The following is an 18,990-nucleotide window of genomic DNA, read 5'->3' on the forward strand; positions in this document are numbered from 1 at the left end:
CATAGTAGAATGAATGTAGAAGACAAATTCAAAGAACCCCATCATTCCATGTGTCCTTAGAAAGACAAAGCAAAAATAAAAATAGGCATTAATCTAGGACTAGGAAGAAACGTAAAATGCAGATTTCAATAGAAAAGGATGGAATGCGAAGCAAAATGGGAACAAAGTCAGTTGCTCGAGGTAAGGAAAAAGAGGGAAGAACAAGCCAAAGGAAGCACTCAAATCAAAGAACCTAAAAAAATCCATATCCAAATTCCATAATTAGAATTAGAATAGAAGCAGTTTAGAAGTAATACAAGCACAAAAAATCTCAGTCAAAGCTTTTACTAGCCAATGACAACAATCTTATATCATAGAAAACATACCCATATAGCCCACCACCCCACTATATATTAAAATAACTTAGGAAAAATTGTTTTATAGTATAGTTGTATTCAATGTTTTTTTTTTTAATAAAAGAAGATGGACACTTCTAAAAAAGTAACAAATTGGAAGGAAGCTCATGAAATTTTCATTGTTTTGCTTAAAAAGAGTTTGTCCACTCTCTTTACTCTCTCATTCATCATCTCTCTCCCCACTCCACACCACCACCCCTCTTAATTTTGAATTTTTTTTTTCTAACACAAATTTTTTTTTTAAATTTTTTTTAAGCTAACATTCGAAATTCCGTCATAAGATAAATTTTTTCTGGAAGCAAGAAATTGAAACCCCATAAGTGTTTAAAATCGTACAAATACGAAACTTAAAAGGCTTAGTTTAACCAGCATACACGATAAGAGTTTGTCTTATAAGAGGCCGTCTACTTTTAAATTAAAATTAGGCAATAGTAAGCCCAATATTAAAAAGAGAATTAGCCCAATAATGATTAGGTTAATTTCTTTAAGTGATTAGTTTAATTCATTTAGTGACTAAGTTCACTTTTATATTAAAATTAGACCGTCTCTTTTAATAATTTTTGTTTCTTATATACTTTATATTTATTCACTTTATTCTCCGATCAACTAAAAATTCACTAAATTGAATGTTCCACAATAACCTTAACACTTACATTTGTACTTAAATTTTAATTTAATCTCTCTAATTCCCACTTATAATGTCGCTCAAATTCCTTTTCCTATCTATACCGTCCTCATTTATCTTATTTTTTCGTATCGATAAAACTTTAAAAGTATTAATTTATCTATTTAGATAAATTTCCACTTAAAATTCTTTCTACCCATTAAACAATGAAAAATGGCAGATTACCAATCATCCTTTCCCCTCTAAAGGAAACACCCATCATTGCTCCCAACAATCCTTTTCAACCCTTAGAAACCTGAGCTTCTAAGATATTCCCCCTCCTTCAAAATTCACTTCAACCTTTTATTTTTCCTTCTTTTTCTCTTTCTACCCTCTCAATTTAAATACCCCCTCTATTTACAACCTTTTTTCCTCCCCTTCTCTTCTTCCTCCTTACATTCTCTCTGTTTTTTTTCTTTTCCTCTGTTAATACTTTTCTTCACTAGTTAATTATGGATCCAACTTCTTCTGTTAATGGGTTTTACACTTTCTTAACAAGAGGAATAGATGATCTAGAAAGAGTTTTCCTTTCTAATAATTTCATGTCAATTCAATTTCTCCAAAGAACTCTCTCTTTACTTAGATCATTCCATTCACAATTAACACTACTTGTTCAAAAACTTCATCTTCCTGTAGGAGATAAGTGGCTTGATGAATACATGGATGAAAGTTCTAAACTTTGGGAAGCTTGTCATGTCCTCAAATCAGGCATCTCTACTATGGAGAATTACTACTCTTCTGGCCTTAACATCGCTTCGTCTCTCGACGGCCATCGTTATATCACTCCTCAGCTCTCTCGCCAGGTACAAATTCTTGTATCAGACGGTCTGACACGAAGTTTTAGTTGAGCAACATACTTCCTCCGTTTCGTTTTAAACGCAACGAAGGGGTACTATTTGGGAGATATGAAATATTATTTTGTTGCATTTAAAACGAAACTGAGAAACTATAAATCTTACCCATTAATTTTCTGTTATGATAATTGATAATACTACCTATGTTTCATATTATTTGCAATGATGGGACATTTTCCTAACTTACACTTCATATCAAATCGTTGCAAATAATATAAAACGACGGAGGTAGTATTTGATCATGTGTTTTGATAATATTGATTGAAATATTTGTATACAAACACAGGTGATAAGGGCGCTATCAGGGTGTAGAAGAGAAGCAATAGGATCAGAAGAGGAAAACAGAGCATTGGTAGAGACTAGAATCCAAACATTATCTCTTAGATTCGACGAAAAAGTATCAATTGAATCAAAATTGAATGGGTTCAATGGGTTCAGAGGAGTACTATATGCAATGAGGAATGTTAGCTCTTTACTACTGATGATTCTACTATGTGGGTTAGTGTACTGTTGGCCAGAGTCTAACTTTTTAAGAGGAGGATATGAAGGGTGTGTGATCTTTGGATCAGCTTTTATGGTATCAACAGCAAGATTGCAACAAAGGATGGTAGCTCAGATTAATCAAATCAATGGTGGGAGGCCTGGAGTTCTATTATACGAGTTTCGAAGATCGAAAGCGGCCATGGAAGAGCTTAGGGCAGAGTTGGAGAGGAGAGGAGGTGAAAGAGTGGAGTGGGAATCTGAAGTGGGGATAAGGGAGAGAGTGGACAATTTAAAAGGTAGTTTTGGTGTGTTAAGATCTGGTGCTGAGAATATTATTAGCCAACTTGATGATTTCTTTGATGAAATTGTTGAAGGAAGGAAGAAACTTTTGGATTTTTGCAGTCACAGGTAAATTAGGAACAGATTATTTCACTGAATGGATCTATCAATGGACAAACAGAATAGAGTGAAAAGAAAGCATCAAACTTCAAAACAGCAAAAAAAAAAAAAAAAAACAAAACAGAGATGATAGAATGGTTAAAAAAGAAGAAAAAAGAACACACTTTTTCAGATGATCAACCAGCAAATTGTTGTTGTTGGGTTGTGGTCTTTTCCCCCCTATTTTCCTCTCCTTGGTTCCCTGCCAAAAAAAAAGAGCAGATCTTTTTTTCTAAATCACATTAACAACACTGATGAAGCAAGAAGTGTGTGTTTTGCTTAGAAAATCCCTTAGATAAAGGGTTCTTTTTTTTTTTTCTTTAATTTGATTAGATAAGAATATTAGTTTAGGAATGTAGTAGTTTTCAGCTTTCATCTTAGTAGTATATGATTCCATACTTCTGTAATCAAAGTTAAAAGCTTTTGATCATCAATCATTTTCAATGTAGAGGAGTTCTTTTTGTAATCTAAAGATTATCACTTTCACAGTTGATCACTATTTTTTTTAACTTAGGTATGGAAAAACATGGGCACACAGATTTGGTAAGTTGTTTTCACTTCACTTACTCAAAAAAGAAAGGGATAGAAGGTTCTTGCAATTTACTATATCAAAGTCAAAATACCCACTTTCTTCTTTTTTTTTAGTACTCGAACTCTTCACTATACCTTAATACCCATATTATATCTATCTTCATCACTCCGATTAAGTACAAACACATCAACGCCTTCATTTCAGAGCAAAATCATCGTATATTATAATTAAGGAAAAAAAAAACCGAGTCAACATAAGACATTTTAGTTTGCTCTCGCAATTTTCATTCAGTTTCTTTCAATTCAAAATTACGGAACCTCAAACATATAACGTTTTTGAGTAACGGAATCGAAGTAGGATGAGTAGTTTGATTTTACCTCAATTTTTTTATCTCCTTATAGTTTTACAGTCAGAGATTGCCTTACACTACTGTTCCTTCCCAAGGGAACTGAATGGAGTGCGGTCTAGTTGTTGTAGTAAATGACTAATCATTTCAGTTAAGAAACAATGATGGAATGGAGTGGGTTTTTGAACAGTAGTAAAAAGGAAGAAAAAAAGATTCCTGGTGTTTTTATTTTGTTTTGTTTTGTTTTGAGGGTGCTTTAAATGTCTCTGCTTTGAGTTTTCTCCTCTTTTTTTCTTCCTAAGCTTTTTCTCTGATTCGATTCTATTCTTCTCTGTTGAAAGCAATGAGAAGTGATTATGACACACTCTCTCTCTATTTCTCTCTGACTTCTTAATCTGACAATGTCTCTTCTGCGCCTGCCTATTCTTTCTTTCTTCCTTCCATCTTTCTCTCTCCAAAAAAAAAAAAAAAAAAAAAACTCTGTAAGAAAGATGAGTTCTGATAGTCACACCCAGAATGTTGCACTTTTCTGGGGGGAATTTGTGGGAGGCAAAATTATAAAAATTAGTGGCACCACCAAACCAGATGTCATACTTTTTGTCCCATGCCAAAATTTCATGCTTTGCCTCCTCAATGGGGTTTCCAACTATGAATATTGTTATATTATATTTATATTTATGATACAACTAAAAACTCGTATCGATCCCAAACACGGATAGAGGAGGATTACACTAAGTAACGACTGGCGTATAACATAGTTATATCCACGAACATGAGTCAATATGAGCATTGTGACAAAAACTACCAAGACCAGGTTTCCAACTATGAATATTATTATATTATATTTATATTCATGATGCAACTAAAAACTCGTACCGATCCCAAACACGGATAAACGAGGAGGGTTACGCTAAGTAACGACCGGCGTATAACATAGTTATATCCATGAACATGAGTCAATATGAGCATTGTGACAAAAACTACCAAGAAGGTCTTGGCCTAGTGGTTAATATTGAGGTGCTATGAACGATAGGTCACAGGTTCGAATCTCCCATCCCCTTTTTTGTACTGCCTTCGTGGCTCATATAAATCAAAAAAGCATTGTGACAAAAACTTAAAAGATAACGAGAAATGCTTGAGTCACAACTTCTTTGGTTGTTTTTTTTTTTGTTCTTTTTGCTAATCAATAGAATATATTTTTTACTCCTATATAAAAGGGTTATAATGTGTTATGAATTTATGATTATAAACCACCCTAATGCAAGTAGACTACTTTCAACCAATAGCCAAATTGTAGGAGTGGATAGCTGTGGCCTATGAGTCTGAGTAAGAAGTGCTGGTAGGTAAACTATACTATAAGAGCATTGGATGAGTAGGGTAGGTGAAGTATATATGCTTCCTAAAATAGTACTCTATAATGCATGACTACATAATACCGCGAACTAAGAGGATGTAACCATTTTACAAACAAAATGGAAATGGACTACATAAGTTCATTCTGTACAAAATGATATGGAGAGTCTCACTCGACAAGTGGCCATCACTAATTTCTTTTAATTTTTCTCTAATTGAAGTTGTTTATGAACAAATGCCAACTAAATTTATTAGTAATACTTTCAAGTAATTTACCTTTTGCTACCAAATAATAATAAATGACTAACATGTCAATCACCTAATCCTCAATATTCATACTCCGTTTATTTTTTATTGCAACGTATTCATTATTTCAAAGTTTCATATATTCCTCACCCCCTAGTTATTGTATTGAACCCTTTCTAAAGGATTGTAAGAATATTTTTATGTCCGCTAATTAAATATTAGATGCTGTTTTTCAACCAAAAAAAAAAGTTTCCTATATTACAATATTTTTTTATTTGGTAATATATTTTCTCTACCTCTTTCATATCATATAAGACATGAGTCCAAGTTATATTTCACTCTTCTTTTTACACAACCTTTTTAAAAAATGTGTCAAAAGTGATAGTCAAATAATAATAAAATGGAGGAAGTACAAATTAAAAGGAAGTTTTTCCTCCATGTGTTATAACACACTAGCTATTAACCTACTCGATTCAAAGAAAGCAAGATTGAGACTTGAGAGAGCTATCAATATGTTATAGTCCCGATATGAAAAAAAAAAAAAACCCAAGTTTTAGGTTGTGCATGACCCTCGAGTAATTCCCTATTAAAATTTCTCGTAGGCATAAAAAAAATTAAAACCTGAAAAGAGTTTAAATCTAATTTAGCCTTACGCTCGGAAGCCCAAACTGGACCAGCCCGATTTTCACAATTGGAGCAGAAATCTCCTGTCAAAGAGTAGGCCCGGCCCAACCCGACCCCTTGGTCCTGAACAACCTACTTTCTAGGCAAAAGCCTGGTTGGCCTAGCCTCTCATCACCTCTAGGTTGGGGGGAAGAAGTATTCAACAAAATAGTTAAAGAAGAAAGTCCAAATCCAAAGAGACAAGAATCACAAAAGGCATGGTAGAATGCCCAAAACCAAAAAAAATACAAAGGTAAGTAAAATACAACATATATTGATTACTTAAGTTTCAAACTTTCAACAAAGAGAATTCGGCCATAAATGAAAGATCATCATGACAAGTTTAATTCATAGAAGTAAGTTACAGCACCATAGACAACCATATACAAGCAAAATACTGGTGAGGAACAAACACAAGCAGACAAAAAAGAGAAGAAAAAGGGAAAAACCAATCCTAGTAAGTACTTGCCAGATTCCTTGTGGTTCTAGAAATGGTAAAAATGTCCAAGCTGGCAGAAGTAATTCTCACTCACAAAATGATACTAGAGCTTCAAATGATGCTCTGCATGTACAGGAATCAGCCATGAGATCCTTACTGCAACTTTTCCATGTTCTGAATTCTGTCCATATATCACAAGGTGGCAATCATTTGAGATTTGACTTGATTATCTCTATTAAATGTTGTGTACCAAGACAAGAAAATTTTGAATAAAATAACAAATACTTGGAACAATCTTCACTACTGTCCAAGAAGCAAACAAGTTTATCAAGGAAAAGACAAAAGTTCTTGAATTTTATAGTTCAACTAATCTTGGAGAATATTTGCATCAACTTTTCTCATCCATAAATTGAATTTGATTAAAACTTAGAACTCGCAAGCATAGTAGCAGTCTGTTTATCTGGGGTTTGCGATATATAGTTGTAGAAATGAAGCAAAAGCTCAAAGGGTACATACTACATGGAAGATATATGAAAAGAGGAATTGATCGATAGATGCATGTACACAGACAGTCATAGGGTATACCAAAACTACTTTCTGCTCATTGGAGCTTTCTCATTTTGCTAATTTGCTCATTTTAAGCCCTCCAAATAGGCAAGAAGATACCTTGGGTGTATTATACACACACTACACATGGGTGTATAGTGGCAACTGCAGTGTTCTTGAGTTGAGAAGTTCGTGTTCGACAACCAACAGCTTGAGATAGAGTAGAACATGTAAAACCTTTTATGGGAATTGATTTCTTTGTTATATTGAGATATTTGTAGTCATCCTCTAAGAAAATTATCTAAAGATAGATGGAACCTAATTATGACTTACGAGCTCTATTCACAACAATGGAGCTGAGTCCGTTGACATTAGCTGATCGATATTCCGAACATGAAACAGAACTGCTATAAGGGGTTGATGATTGGTTTCATGATTCATGGTAGAAAAGAGTTTGATGCAAAAGGTACAAATTGAAAAAATAGCAGAATCATTTTGAAGATGCTCATTCCAACATCAAATTAGTGGAAGTGCTGATGAGAATACATCCTTTTTAAAGTCACAATCAAGAGAATACAGAGAGAAAAGGATGAGCTATGAGAAACTCAGTTTTAAACATTACTAAGTGATCCTTTTCGTCTTGAATCATTAGGATGTTGTTAATTCATTCAATTAAGTTGGATGTCTGATTCAAACTTTGACGGCACAACATCTCAAGAGGTAAGCTTGACTTATGAATAAGCTAGTAACAAATAAACATTGGTTGGGTGCAATGAGTAGATTAATACCTATGTAACCTACGTTACTCGGAATCGGGTACCCATGTTGAACCTGTGTAAGTGTCTTGTTATTGGACTCGTCTATTTTATGATATCCATGATTTTGGCCCAAAATGAAGTCTCTAGGTATCTATACCCATTTCAAATTGTCGAGACTCGAAAATCCAACATGCGTACTTCAGACAAATTGAATAGTCCGAGTGACATAGGTTAATACTCCTTTTGTGCATGATACTCTATGTTCTAGTTTCACTATCTTAATTCTTCATTAATAGTCATTTTTGCTCCCGAGGTCGAATTTCCGACATCAAGGATTCGTTATGCATCAATTGCAGCAAAACTCAGTTGACAAGATGCAGTAAATGAACCTTGAAATTTGAGAAAGACTGATCTTATATATACGCTTATAATGATGCTGAAAGGCGCGATATAGCACAGCATCTAGATAGGGTTGTCTGCAACATTAGGAATATATTTTCCTTAGAATGAATCAGATGCTGCCTAAGATTCGACATCAAGGATTTGTTATGCATCAATTGCAGCAAAGCTCAGTTGACAAGATGCAGTAAATGAACCAAAAAATTTAAGAAAGACTGCTTTTGTAAATACGCTTATAATGATGCTGAAAGAGTGAAAGGCATGGGATACTACAGCATCTAGATAGGGTTGTCTGCAACATTTGGAATACATTTGCCTTAGTATGAATCAGATTCTGCCTAAGATCAGTAAGAACGACATCGAGCTTCAGAGGCTGTTAAACTGTTCTCTGTACAGATAGACTGTATTCTGTATATGCTCATGGTTTGAGTTTGCTGCCAAGAAGATAAGCCCCTTCCCGATCCCCATATGGCTGTCGTATATGTTTTTTGTTCCTTTAGACTTTCTCAACCAAAAAAGGTCAAATTTAGACTTTTTATCTTCTTTTTTTTAACATCAGCTAGATGAGTAGAATTACAAACTTAAAATTAGACCATCAGGACAACTAAAAACTGAGTTCTCATAATCACTATTACTGTATTACACATTAAAACACAAGGGATAAGGGCATAAAACATCTTCTGGCAAGGAACCAGACGTTTTGACTGTCATTTCTCTTAATATATATTAATAAACTGATTAAAGAGGGAAGATTGACTGATAATAGTATGAACTATCACCAATACGTGCAAATTGTTTATTCTGAGCAATGCCAATTTTGCTCCTGATGTGCAAAAACAATACAAAGGTCATTTTCTGGCCCGTGGGCAGGATTTCTGCCGGCATAACATAAAGAAGAATGAAAACCCAATCTCAATTAAGATACTTCCTCCGTTTCAAAATAGATGATACATGGTCTATTTATGGGTGTTTCAAAATAGATGATACATTGTTTTTTTTTTCCTTATTTAGTAACTTTTGCCTTACACTTTTACCATTTTACTTAATTAATACATGTGATCCCCAACTTTTTCTTTCTTCCTCCTTTTCATATGGGACCACTAGAATTAATCTACCTCCCTTTATACTACTTAAACATACTTATGAAATTTTGCCTAGGAGTCCATTTTAATCACAATGTACCATCTATTTTGAAACGGAGGAAGTATAATTTTGATGTTCTGTGTATCTTAAATTTTCAAAGAATTATATGATTTATTATTTTTATCTTAAATATTCATGAATATATCAGTGTAATATAATGTTAAAACTAAAATTTAAATATGAAAAAAACAAGTACTCCCTATCCCTTTAATGTGGGCCTAGAAGGAAGCCTAAGTCTTGCAAAACTCACGAGTCCCACAATGCTAAATTTCAAATACTTTTATCCTATGTTGCTCGGACTCTTCATTTCACCTCAAGTACCCGTGTCGGATTCTCGACACTCGGACATGGATGGGACACTTGGACACTTTGTTTTCGGCTAAAAAATAGAAAAAATTCCAAAAAATAGCCGAGTCGGACACTTGGACACATATCCATGTCGGACATGAGTACCCGAGTCTGAGCAACATAGCTTTTATCAGTGTGTTTTGAGAGAATAAGTTCTCAAAATTTAACCTTGAAAAGAGTGACAACCATATAGCAAACAATTGAGTGTCTTATTATAAATCACTCAAAAGTATATAGTGTTTCAAATGAATACTTCTCAAAGTAAGCTAATGGCACCTTTCTAGAGTCAATGAGCACATATTTTATTTATCCTCAAGAAGTTGATTATACCTCTACAGGTGAAAATGTGATATATAACACAGATATTACTAACAACAAAACAAAAGCCCTTCCAGCAATAAGGTACTTCCACAACGTAATTCTCTCTTAAGCCCTTAACCTCCTGCATACTAGTGTGATTACCAACACCATACACACTCTTTCAGAGTCTCAATCCAATTACTAATTCAGATTAATAATATTCTCATATGATCCACTCAAGTCTACCGGTGAAAAAATCACTTCATCCTATCAAACAGCATCAGTCACTCAAAAACCCAACTATCTCCTTTGATCTACTATTTTCAGAGTAATTCCTTGCTCGGATGAGCCAGTATGGAGCAGACAATTCCTCAAACCACATTTTCTGTTAAACCTCAAATAATCCACAACTCGAATCACAAATAACTATTTAATCATCCAACAAAAAACACACACAGGCTCATCGTTGTTCAATGAACTACTACATCTATGTCCAAAACACAACGCAGAATCACGCAACATATACTCCTCTCATGACAAGAGATCATTATTCAGTTTAAATCAATGTTTTCCTAAAAGTTCATATACACCGGTAATTTCCCCCTACTATTCTTCCACAATAACTCTCCATTGCTAGGCCAATATCCACCATGGCTGTCCTTTACAACTTCAATAAAGTACTACCTCCGTTTCATATTAATAGTTACACTTTCACTTTTGACACTATTCACAAATTTCCCTTTGACTATCATTTGTGAGTTATGGTTAAGAGAAAATATAGTCATGTGGGATCTTGTTTGATTTGTCCCGATATGTAGTTTTAGAATATCGCCTTTTTATATTTTTTACAAATACAAAGTTAGAGATATAAAGGCTCAAAGTAGTGCATCGGCATGTGTGAAAAGTGTAAGTGTAACTATTAATATGAAACGAAGGTAGTATGTAATACTTATATTTACTTTGGAGTCTCCTATGCATTTTAACAAACTTTCAATTTCACATTCCACAACAACAACAACAAAAAAAATAACATCAGCTTCTTTTCTCCCTTCGATGCAAGCGCAATTAAAAATCAGCAACTAGAAAATAACTTCTTGGCAAATTCAGCTCTTGATTGATTAGTATTCAAGAATTGAAAAGTGAAACTAATCTCAAGCTAATTATTCCTTTCACTTAAATGTTCCAACAGCAAAACCAGAATCAAAGTGCTGAAATTAGCATAACTATAGCGATAAGAACCAAATTAACACATTTACTACATATCATCAAGTTGATCATAAATAAATGAAAAGAAATCAAATATAGAAATTGAAATTGTTGATGTATTTGAGGAAGATATTGAGAAACCGAAAACTCTGCCATACCTTCAGTTATTTACAGAAGAAGACGACATTTTTCTGAAGAGAAATTCAGAATCATAGGAAAGAAACTGAAGTGATCAAGGAAAGGTGTAGCAGCAGCAAAAGCATCGGCAGCATCGCCGGAAAAAATGGCAGCGAAAGTATCGGAACTTTCCGGCAGTTGACTCTGTCGCCGACGTTTCCATTTCTACGAAGGGGAGAGAGAGAGTACGCGGTTTTTTATGTTGGGGTTTTAAAATTTTCGTTTAGGGTAATAAACATTTAAACGTGTAATAAGGGTTTGATCTTGAGACCTCAAGTACATATAGTAAAATTTTAACCACTTGATTAGGTTATTTTTTCTTACTTGGGCATAGTCCAGGCCTAATAATTAGTTGGTTATTATAGTAAAGTCTTAACCACTCAATCAAATCATATTTGATTATATCATTTTAAAGTAAATTAAATATTAATAATAAAAACCATAAGTATCGGGGACTACAAACTAGTTAGGGATTTAAGGTATTGAACCTGTATTTGCAAGGTTTTTTCTTTACGGGTTGTATTTGCAGGCCACCAACAGGTAATGAGTAATGACTCAGTCTGAGCAAACATACCCCAAAGTTAGGATTATTTCCATAATTTCAACAGGTTAGACCATTTTAAGCAGACCGAGCAAATGTGAGATTATTATAATCAATTTTTCCTTTAAAAAATAAATGTAATAAGAGTTGATGGGATTTTTTTTTACGGTATGGATATTTTCTATTTAATGACAAAGTAAGTTTAATAACTTTTTATTGATAAAAAATAGAGGGTTGACTAAAGGGGTGTAAAGGAAATATGTTTCAATATAGGAGTAATAATAGTGAGATTATGCCAAAAATTAAAGCGTTTAAACTAATTTGTGACAAATATAAAATAAAGGATTCAAGTCAATCAAAACTAACTCTCGGATTTATATAAATATAGTTACGTCTCAAAATCATTAAAATAAGTTTATAAATACTTTCTTGGCCTACAAAGATTAAGCTTGAAGTATAACGCTACAGATTTATTTCAAAAATTTATATGAAAATCTACAACTCTAAAATTTTGAGAAATATTAGATATTTATGTTTATATTGCATATATAATGCACATATATTGTACATATATCATACATATATTACACATATATTGTATATTTATCATAAATATATCAAGTGGGTTTATTTGAACCCAGTAGTGTGATAGTAGTTCCGCCTCTCTATATATATACCTGTAAAGGAATGATATTGAAGGGTGGAGGGCAATTTTCCTTCGCAATTCCGTTGGCATCCGTGGGCCAGATACCATGCAAAGTGAAATCGTTAAGCGACGTAGGAGGATTCTTCTTGCAAGTAGTGGCTTAAGCTGATGGTTAAGGCCTCAAGAATAGATTTATACTCTATCAAGACCTTTCGGCCATTGAAGTACAAATAAAGCAAAGTCACTCGGAGGAGAGGGAGGAGACATTGTAAGTAGGAGAACAGAGATGATTGCATACATCATTTTGAATGTTCAGGAATAATTAAGCATATATTAACTTGAGATATTACCATTGTCATAAAACATTGTTGATTTATATAGGAGGTGCTTGGGTACTGTTGTTACTACGATGAAAGCAACGCAAAAACCTCTCAAATGTATATATGGAAGTGAAACAATATATATACAAGTTCATATATTCCATAGTGACTAAGTGGTTGAGATATCACAGATATGGCTTTTCTTGGTTTTCAATCCCCAATAATCCCAAGAGAAAAACAATTTGATTGGCTTAGAAGCAGTATTGACCTTTCCATGGCATATTTATGGTATGTTTTGCCATGTGATCTGCTCATAGTGGCGGATAGTAGATCTATGGTGTTAAAAAAAATAACCCCGCCGACCCACAATAAAAACGGGTAATTATACTAGAATTTTCAATTTTAATGGGCCGGGTACCGACCCGATAAAAGAGACAATAAGTGGGTCAAGTAACGGACCGCTTGCTTTGGTTAAGCGGGTACCTGGAAAAAGTTCATTTTTTAATCTGCTTCGTTGGCTTCCTACACACTTTGCCAGTGCCCAGTGGGTTTGCCTTTTGGCTTGGTGGAATGCGCAATCACATGCGTTTCCCACACTCTCCAGGATTGCTAGAGATTTTCTTTAACTTGTGATAAATTTCATAATCATGTATTGAGATTGTTTTAAAAACTGACTTGTATTTTTGTTTTCAGTTGTTGATGTAGTTAATATCATGGTGATCTGGTGAATCACATCACCGGCCTTTTTTCAATAAGAGTTGATTGAAATAGTCCTTACTCTATCTACTGCTTCCATAGAGTCTCGTATAAAATTACAATTCACACCACCAATAACACTCATCCATACATCGACTTTCGCTCCCATTTATGACAGTCCCATTCTGCCTTCTTACACCACCATGCACCATATTTGGCCACTCATTAGCCACTGCTCACTTAGCCATTATTTTAATTTTAGACCGTGCAAGTTACATGGAAAGTTTTTTATTTTGCAAATTTAAGATTTTATGTAATTTTCATCTATCAAAGAGGCACAAACATCTAAAGGATTCTATAATATTCACAGAATATCTTGGTTGAATAAAAATTATTTAGTTTTACATTGATCCTCAACCAATTAAAGCAGAATTGGCAAATCGCTGTAATTTTATACAAAATTTTCTGCCTTTAATCCTCAAGTATTTGTTTGGCCCCACGAAGAGCATCCAGTGCCTCTGCTTGCTTTCCACTGCGATGATATGGTGTTGAGATCCTCGAGAGTTTCAAAATAACTCTACACGGTAGAGTTCGTTAAATATCAGTCGTTGATTAAGAAATCAAAGGCTTGTATTTTCTTTCCCAAAAATTCCCCCTATTTTCCCCCGAATATCCTGCTCATATCTTTTCCTTTCCCACTAATCATGAGCCATTGATTTTATAATATATGGCCAGGATTCATTTCTACTTTGTAGAGTTTTCATAAAACTCTAGAGGATCCGAACCCAATGATATGGGTAGTGCTACTTCTTCGTTACTGACATTTTATAAACAAATTTAATTTTTATCATATATAAAGGAAACTACCTAAGTTAACCTTCACAAAGGAACATACAATAAAAAAATCACAATTATTTTGAAAGAAATCAATCTCACAATTCAACTAGTAAGTACACATTTGTGAAAAAAAAATCATTTTTTTCTAAATTAGGGAGGATCACCTTTAAAATTATTTACAGGAGAAATCGAGTTCAATTATTTTTGGAAACAAAGTCACACTTATTTAGAAATAACTAAACAAAAGTAAAACAAATTATATGCCAAATGTTTTCTTAAGGAAAAATATCCTCTATAAAAGAATCTATCCTTTTTCAACTAGAAATCTCATACGATATTTTCTTGAATTATTGTTAAACTAAATTTGTTGAGATTTTGAATAATTTTTCTATAAAAAAAATTCACTATCAATAATTTTGCAAAACACGACCCCACCATCTATAATAGAAAATTCACAAATTATTAGAATAGGCGATCTAGTTTTAACATAAAATTAGACAAACGCAAATCTATGTTCTCCTGACAAGCCACTAATTGGATTAACCTAATTAGGGCCTGTTCTCTCCAGCTTATTTTCAATTCAGTTCAGTTCAGTTCAGTTCAGTTCAGCTCTAATAAGTTCAGTTCAGTTCAGCTCCAATAAGTTCAGTTCAGTTCAGTTCAGCTCCAATAAGTTCAGTTCAGATCAGTTCAGTTCAGTTCAGTTCAGTTCAGTTCAGTTCAGTTCAGCTCTATTCTTTTATAACCATTTTGTTAAATATTATTATTATTATGTTGGTATAATTTATTTTACTAATTACTATTTTTATTATTTAAATATATATCATTACTATTAAGTATTATTATTATTATTATTATTATTATTATTATTATTGTTGTTGTTGTTGTTTCTATATATTTTTTTTATTGTAGCTTTACTAATTATTATTACTATTATTATTAGGAGGAACATGGTTTAGGTCAAAGCACAAATAAACCCACTTTTTTTAGCCCATAAACCAATCAAATCGCGTCAAGACGGTTTATGATGTAATTTTCGCGGTCCAACCCAATCATTATTTTTATTACTAAATATTTTTAAATTATTAAATCTAATTATGAAAATAGTAATATTAATTTACTTCTTAGATATTATTGTTATATATATCATCGTCAAGTATTAATATATTAATCCAAATAATATAAAATAATTATTATTAATTATCATTACTATCATTAATTATTATTATTATTAATAATTTATGATTATTAATATTATTTATTTATAACTGTCATTTAAAAATATTCAAAATACTACTATTATTATTCATTATTATTACTTATCATTATAATTATTATTTAATATTCATATTATTATTGTTTAAAATATTATTTATATTTTTATTACATTCAATTTATTTCAATGTAATATAATTCAATTCAATTTTATTCAATTCAATTCAGTTCAGTTCAATTCAGTTCAGTTCAGTTCAGTTCAGTTCAGTTCAGTTCAGCTCTGATAAGTTCAGTTCAGTTCAGTTCAGCTCCGATAAGTTCAGTTCAGTTCAGTTCAGCTTTGATAAGTTCAGTTCAGTTCAGTTCAGCTGTTTTATGCCGAAGAGAACAGGCCCTTAGTAAATGGATTGAAAAATGTAATTACTGAATGGATTAAATAGATTAAACTAGTCCCTCCATGTCAAATTGATCATTATATTTAGAAGGATCTTGCTAATGGACGCCCCGGGGCGTTAGTTAAGAAATATATTGTTTTACTTAATTACTCATATTTATACAAAATAATATAATAATGTATAATTTCAATGCAAAGCATTTAATATTTTTCAAAACTAAGGGGGGAAACATTTAATTCCAATGCAAAGTATTTAAATGCATTGCATTGAAATTATCTATTATTATATTATTTTATATAAATATAAGTAATTAAGTAGATTAATACATTTCTAGTCTAGCGCCCCCGGAGCGTCCATTAACTTTTGCCTATTTAAAAACGTGACAGGTTTGCTTCTTAATATTATGCTTAGACTATTGTCAAAATTTTAAATAAAAGTAGACGATATCTTACAAGTTACAAGACAATAGCGAAAAATTCAGTATCATTATAAATATACTCTTAAGCAGCCAGCCCGAATTGCTCCTTAATTCTGCCAGATTAAAACTAAGAATTCCCTAACCACTAAATCACCAGACGCATCTGTTTCCATTGGTCGAGGCAGGTAATCTCCAATTTTCTTTTTCTTTACCTAGATGTTACTAGACACTAGTGATTGAATTGAGAGGGGGTTTAATTTTTAGGTTCTTTTTATTTATTATTCGTATAATTTCCCTTAAATTCTTCCATTTGTTAATGTTATTAATTTTGTTATTATGCTCTATTTGCTTTTAGTTTTGAAAATTGAATGGACGATTATTCTCCCGTATGTGTTTCTCTCAAATGAGGTTTTAATTTAGGGTAATTTCTTACTATTACTCTGATATTAGCTCACGGTGGATGTCATCTAGGTTAGATAGTAAAGTGTTGTGAAGCGGTGTCCAAGATCTGGGATAGAATCCCGACTACATCACTGCGCTTAATCGCTCATTAGCAACAAAAAAAAAAGATATTATGAAGATACCTTTATTGTTTATTTACCCAATTTTATTCATGTTAAACTTGTATAATACTATATAGTAGTAGAACAAAAGAAAGACAAAACAGAAAGAAAATTCAATTGAACTTTGTTTTTATGGAAATATCAAGGATTAAGAGTTTCACCTGAATTCTGATCTGCATTTATATAAAGATATACTTCCTCCGTTTCTGAATGTGAATTTTTTTAATATCAACTTTTTATAATTTTTATTTATTGATAATTGAAGATATTAATGGTGAAAATAATGCATTGGCAAACGTGAAAACAAGGAGTGTTGCACTTATTTAGAAACGGAGGAAGTAGTTCTTTCCAGTAAATGTTGGAATTATCGTGCTGCGTTATCTTTTAGCTGTTAGCCAAATTAGCATGATTGGAAATGTGGCTGTTGATTTGTTCCTTTGCTTTGATATCTGTATCTTAAAGGTAATGGAAACAAACTGCATTCTTCCTGAAGATCTGTTTGAAGGCATCCTTTCACGGCTGCAAGTGAGAGACTTATTGCGATTGCGATGTGTCAGTAAGTCATGGCGTGCCCTCATTGACGACCCTTGCTTCATTTGGAAACAACACTGCGTTCAGTATGCCATGCACAAAGCAAATGGGGATGTGCCACTCCTTCTCTGGAAACGCTTATCATCTATAGAAGGTCCACCAAACCAATGTTCTCTTCTTTCTAAACAGCAAGGGTATGACACTGTTTTGAATTGGATACCTGATGTTGAACGTGATACTTATTCAATTCTCCCCAATGATCCAGATATACACTTACAAGTCTTTTGCCGAGGCAGTTCTAATGGCATTATTTGCTTTGAATTTAATGCATACGATGTGGAAGGGTTGGGCAGGGACTCTTTTACTTGTGGCTTGTGGAATCCTGCCTCTAGAGATTTTAAGATTGTTGCCTATCCCCATGTGCCAGATCAACTTACGCGTGGACATTTCTGTGTTGCTGGTTTCGGATTTGATCCTTTGTCAAATGATTTCAAGATTGTGGCTAGAACTGCTGTTGTGTCGGACGTAATTCTGGTGTACATGGTTTACACGCTAAGCACAGACTCTTGGAAGAGGGTTCATGAGCCGTGTTTATTGGGTTCTAACGCCTCTGGTGAGCCATCAACCATGGATACGTGTTTAAATGGTGTTTATTATTGGACTGCCTCACTTTTGCAGAATGAGAATTGCATCTTTAGGATCCTTTCATTTAATTTTAGCACAGAGTTGTTCAGGTTTTCTGATCCACCACAAGAGGCTCTTCCACTCGTATATCGCGCGAATTTTGAGTTCATGTATGACATTGGGCTATACAATGAATGTCTTGCGCTATTTTTTACTCGCAGTGTGTTTGGTGTTGCTGGGGCTAGCGTTGACATCTGGGTCGTTACTCAATTTGACGATGACTTCGGAGTTCCATTGGCATGGCAATGTTTAATTTCCATCAAAACAACTTTTGAACTTGGTCCATCGTTCAGGGCACAGCGGATTGATGGTGATCTTTTGTTTTCAACATACTTCGATGGGTTGAGCCTTTATAATCCCACAACGGGCATGTTCCGGAATTTGGGTGTAGATTGTGATTTCTGTTTTAGATATGTAGGGAGTTTGTACCCTTTGTCAAGGAGAGTTGTCCAGCGTTAAATGCATCTTCCAAATTGTTGTCTGTTTAAGCAACAATTGCTATTTGTTGGTAACCTAACCCAGATGGTTAGTGTATTGCTTTGTTTCACATTGTTATTTAGATAAGGAAAATTTGTCAGAAACAACTTTTTACAAGGCACTTTTTGTCAGAAACAACCTTTTGAATTATTTTTTGTCAAAACAAACCTTAAAGATAATTTTTTTTTTGTCACATTAAACCTTAAAGGTAATAGGACAAGTACTATGCACACAAATGAATATTAAGTCAAATTAAAAAAACGTCTTTAATTTTTAATAATTAGATCCCGTTATAATTTTCTTTTATGTACTTCATAATGTTATTCCATTACATCTGTTCAATTAAAAAAACATTTTGAATTTTGAAGAACTAAATA

General features: G+C 33.2%; 2 protein-coding genes and 1 long non-coding RNA gene across 5 annotated transcripts; 2 read left to right on the forward strand and 1 right to left on the reverse strand.

The window, feature by feature from the left end:
* Positions 1 to 1,279: 1,279 nt before the first annotated feature.
* Positions 1,280 to 2,916, forward strand: LOC104889478 (hypothetical protein). The gene is made up of 2 exons (XM_010674744.4): positions 1,280 to 1,862; positions 2,200 to 2,916. The coding sequence occupies exons 1-2, from the start codon at positions 1,512 to 1,514 to the stop codon at positions 2,806 to 2,808; spliced, it is 960 nt and encodes a 319-aa protein (XP_010673046.1). The 5' UTR covers positions 1,280 to 1,511; the 3' UTR covers positions 2,809 to 2,916.
* A 3,312-nt stretch (positions 2,917 to 6,228) lies between these two features.
* LOC104889415 (uncharacterized) lies at positions 6,229 to 11,519 on the reverse strand. The gene is made up of 2 exons (XR_789568.4): positions 11,272 to 11,519; positions 6,229 to 6,594 (listed from the first exon to the last, which is right to left on the reverse strand). It is a non-coding gene; the product is annotated as an uncharacterized LOC104889415 (long non-coding RNA).
* A 4,929-nt stretch (positions 11,520 to 16,448) lies between these two features.
* LOC125495061 (F-box/kelch-repeat protein At3g06240-like) lies at positions 16,449 to 18,637 on the forward strand. Of its 3 annotated transcripts, none has more exons than XM_048639676.1 (2): positions 16,449 to 16,543; positions 17,384 to 18,637. In XM_048639676.1, exon 2 carries the CDS (start codon positions 17,387 to 17,389, stop codon positions 18,593 to 18,595), a length of 1,209 nt encoding a protein of 402 aa, XP_048495633.1. In that variant the 5' UTR covers positions 16,449 to 16,543; positions 17,384 to 17,386; the 3' UTR covers positions 18,596 to 18,637. The 3 variants fall into 3 exon arrangements, with proteins under 3 accessions (XP_048495633.1, XP_048495670.1, XP_048495703.1); XM_048639713.2 differs by having other exon boundaries at positions 16,463 to 16,539; XM_048639746.2 differs by lacking the exon at positions 16,449 to 16,543 and having other exon boundaries at positions 16,567 to 18,065; positions 18,298 to 18,637.
* Positions 18,638 to 18,990: the final 353 nt, after the last annotated feature.

The sequence above is a fragment of the Beta vulgaris genome, chromosome 1 (genome assembly GCF_026745355.1).
Source record: "Beta vulgaris subsp. vulgaris cultivar EL10 chromosome 1, EL10.2, whole genome shotgun sequence".
NCBI lineage: Eukaryota > Viridiplantae > Streptophyta > Magnoliopsida > Caryophyllales > Amaranthaceae > Beta > Beta vulgaris.

Excerpts from the sequence above, each read along its gene's own strand:
- LOC104889478 (XM_010674744.4), top strand. The coding sequence starts at position 1,512 with ATGGATCCAACTTCTTCTGTTAATGGGTTTTACACTTTCTTAACAAGA. Across the intron at positions 1,863-2,199 it reads CTCCTCAGCTCTCTCGCCAG|GTGATAAGGGCGCTATCAGG; the intron begins GTACAAATTCTT and ends ATACAAACACAG.
- LOC125495061 (XM_048639676.1), top strand. The coding sequence starts at position 17,387 with ATGGAAACAAACTGCATTCTTCCTGAAGATCTGTTTGAAGGCATCCTT.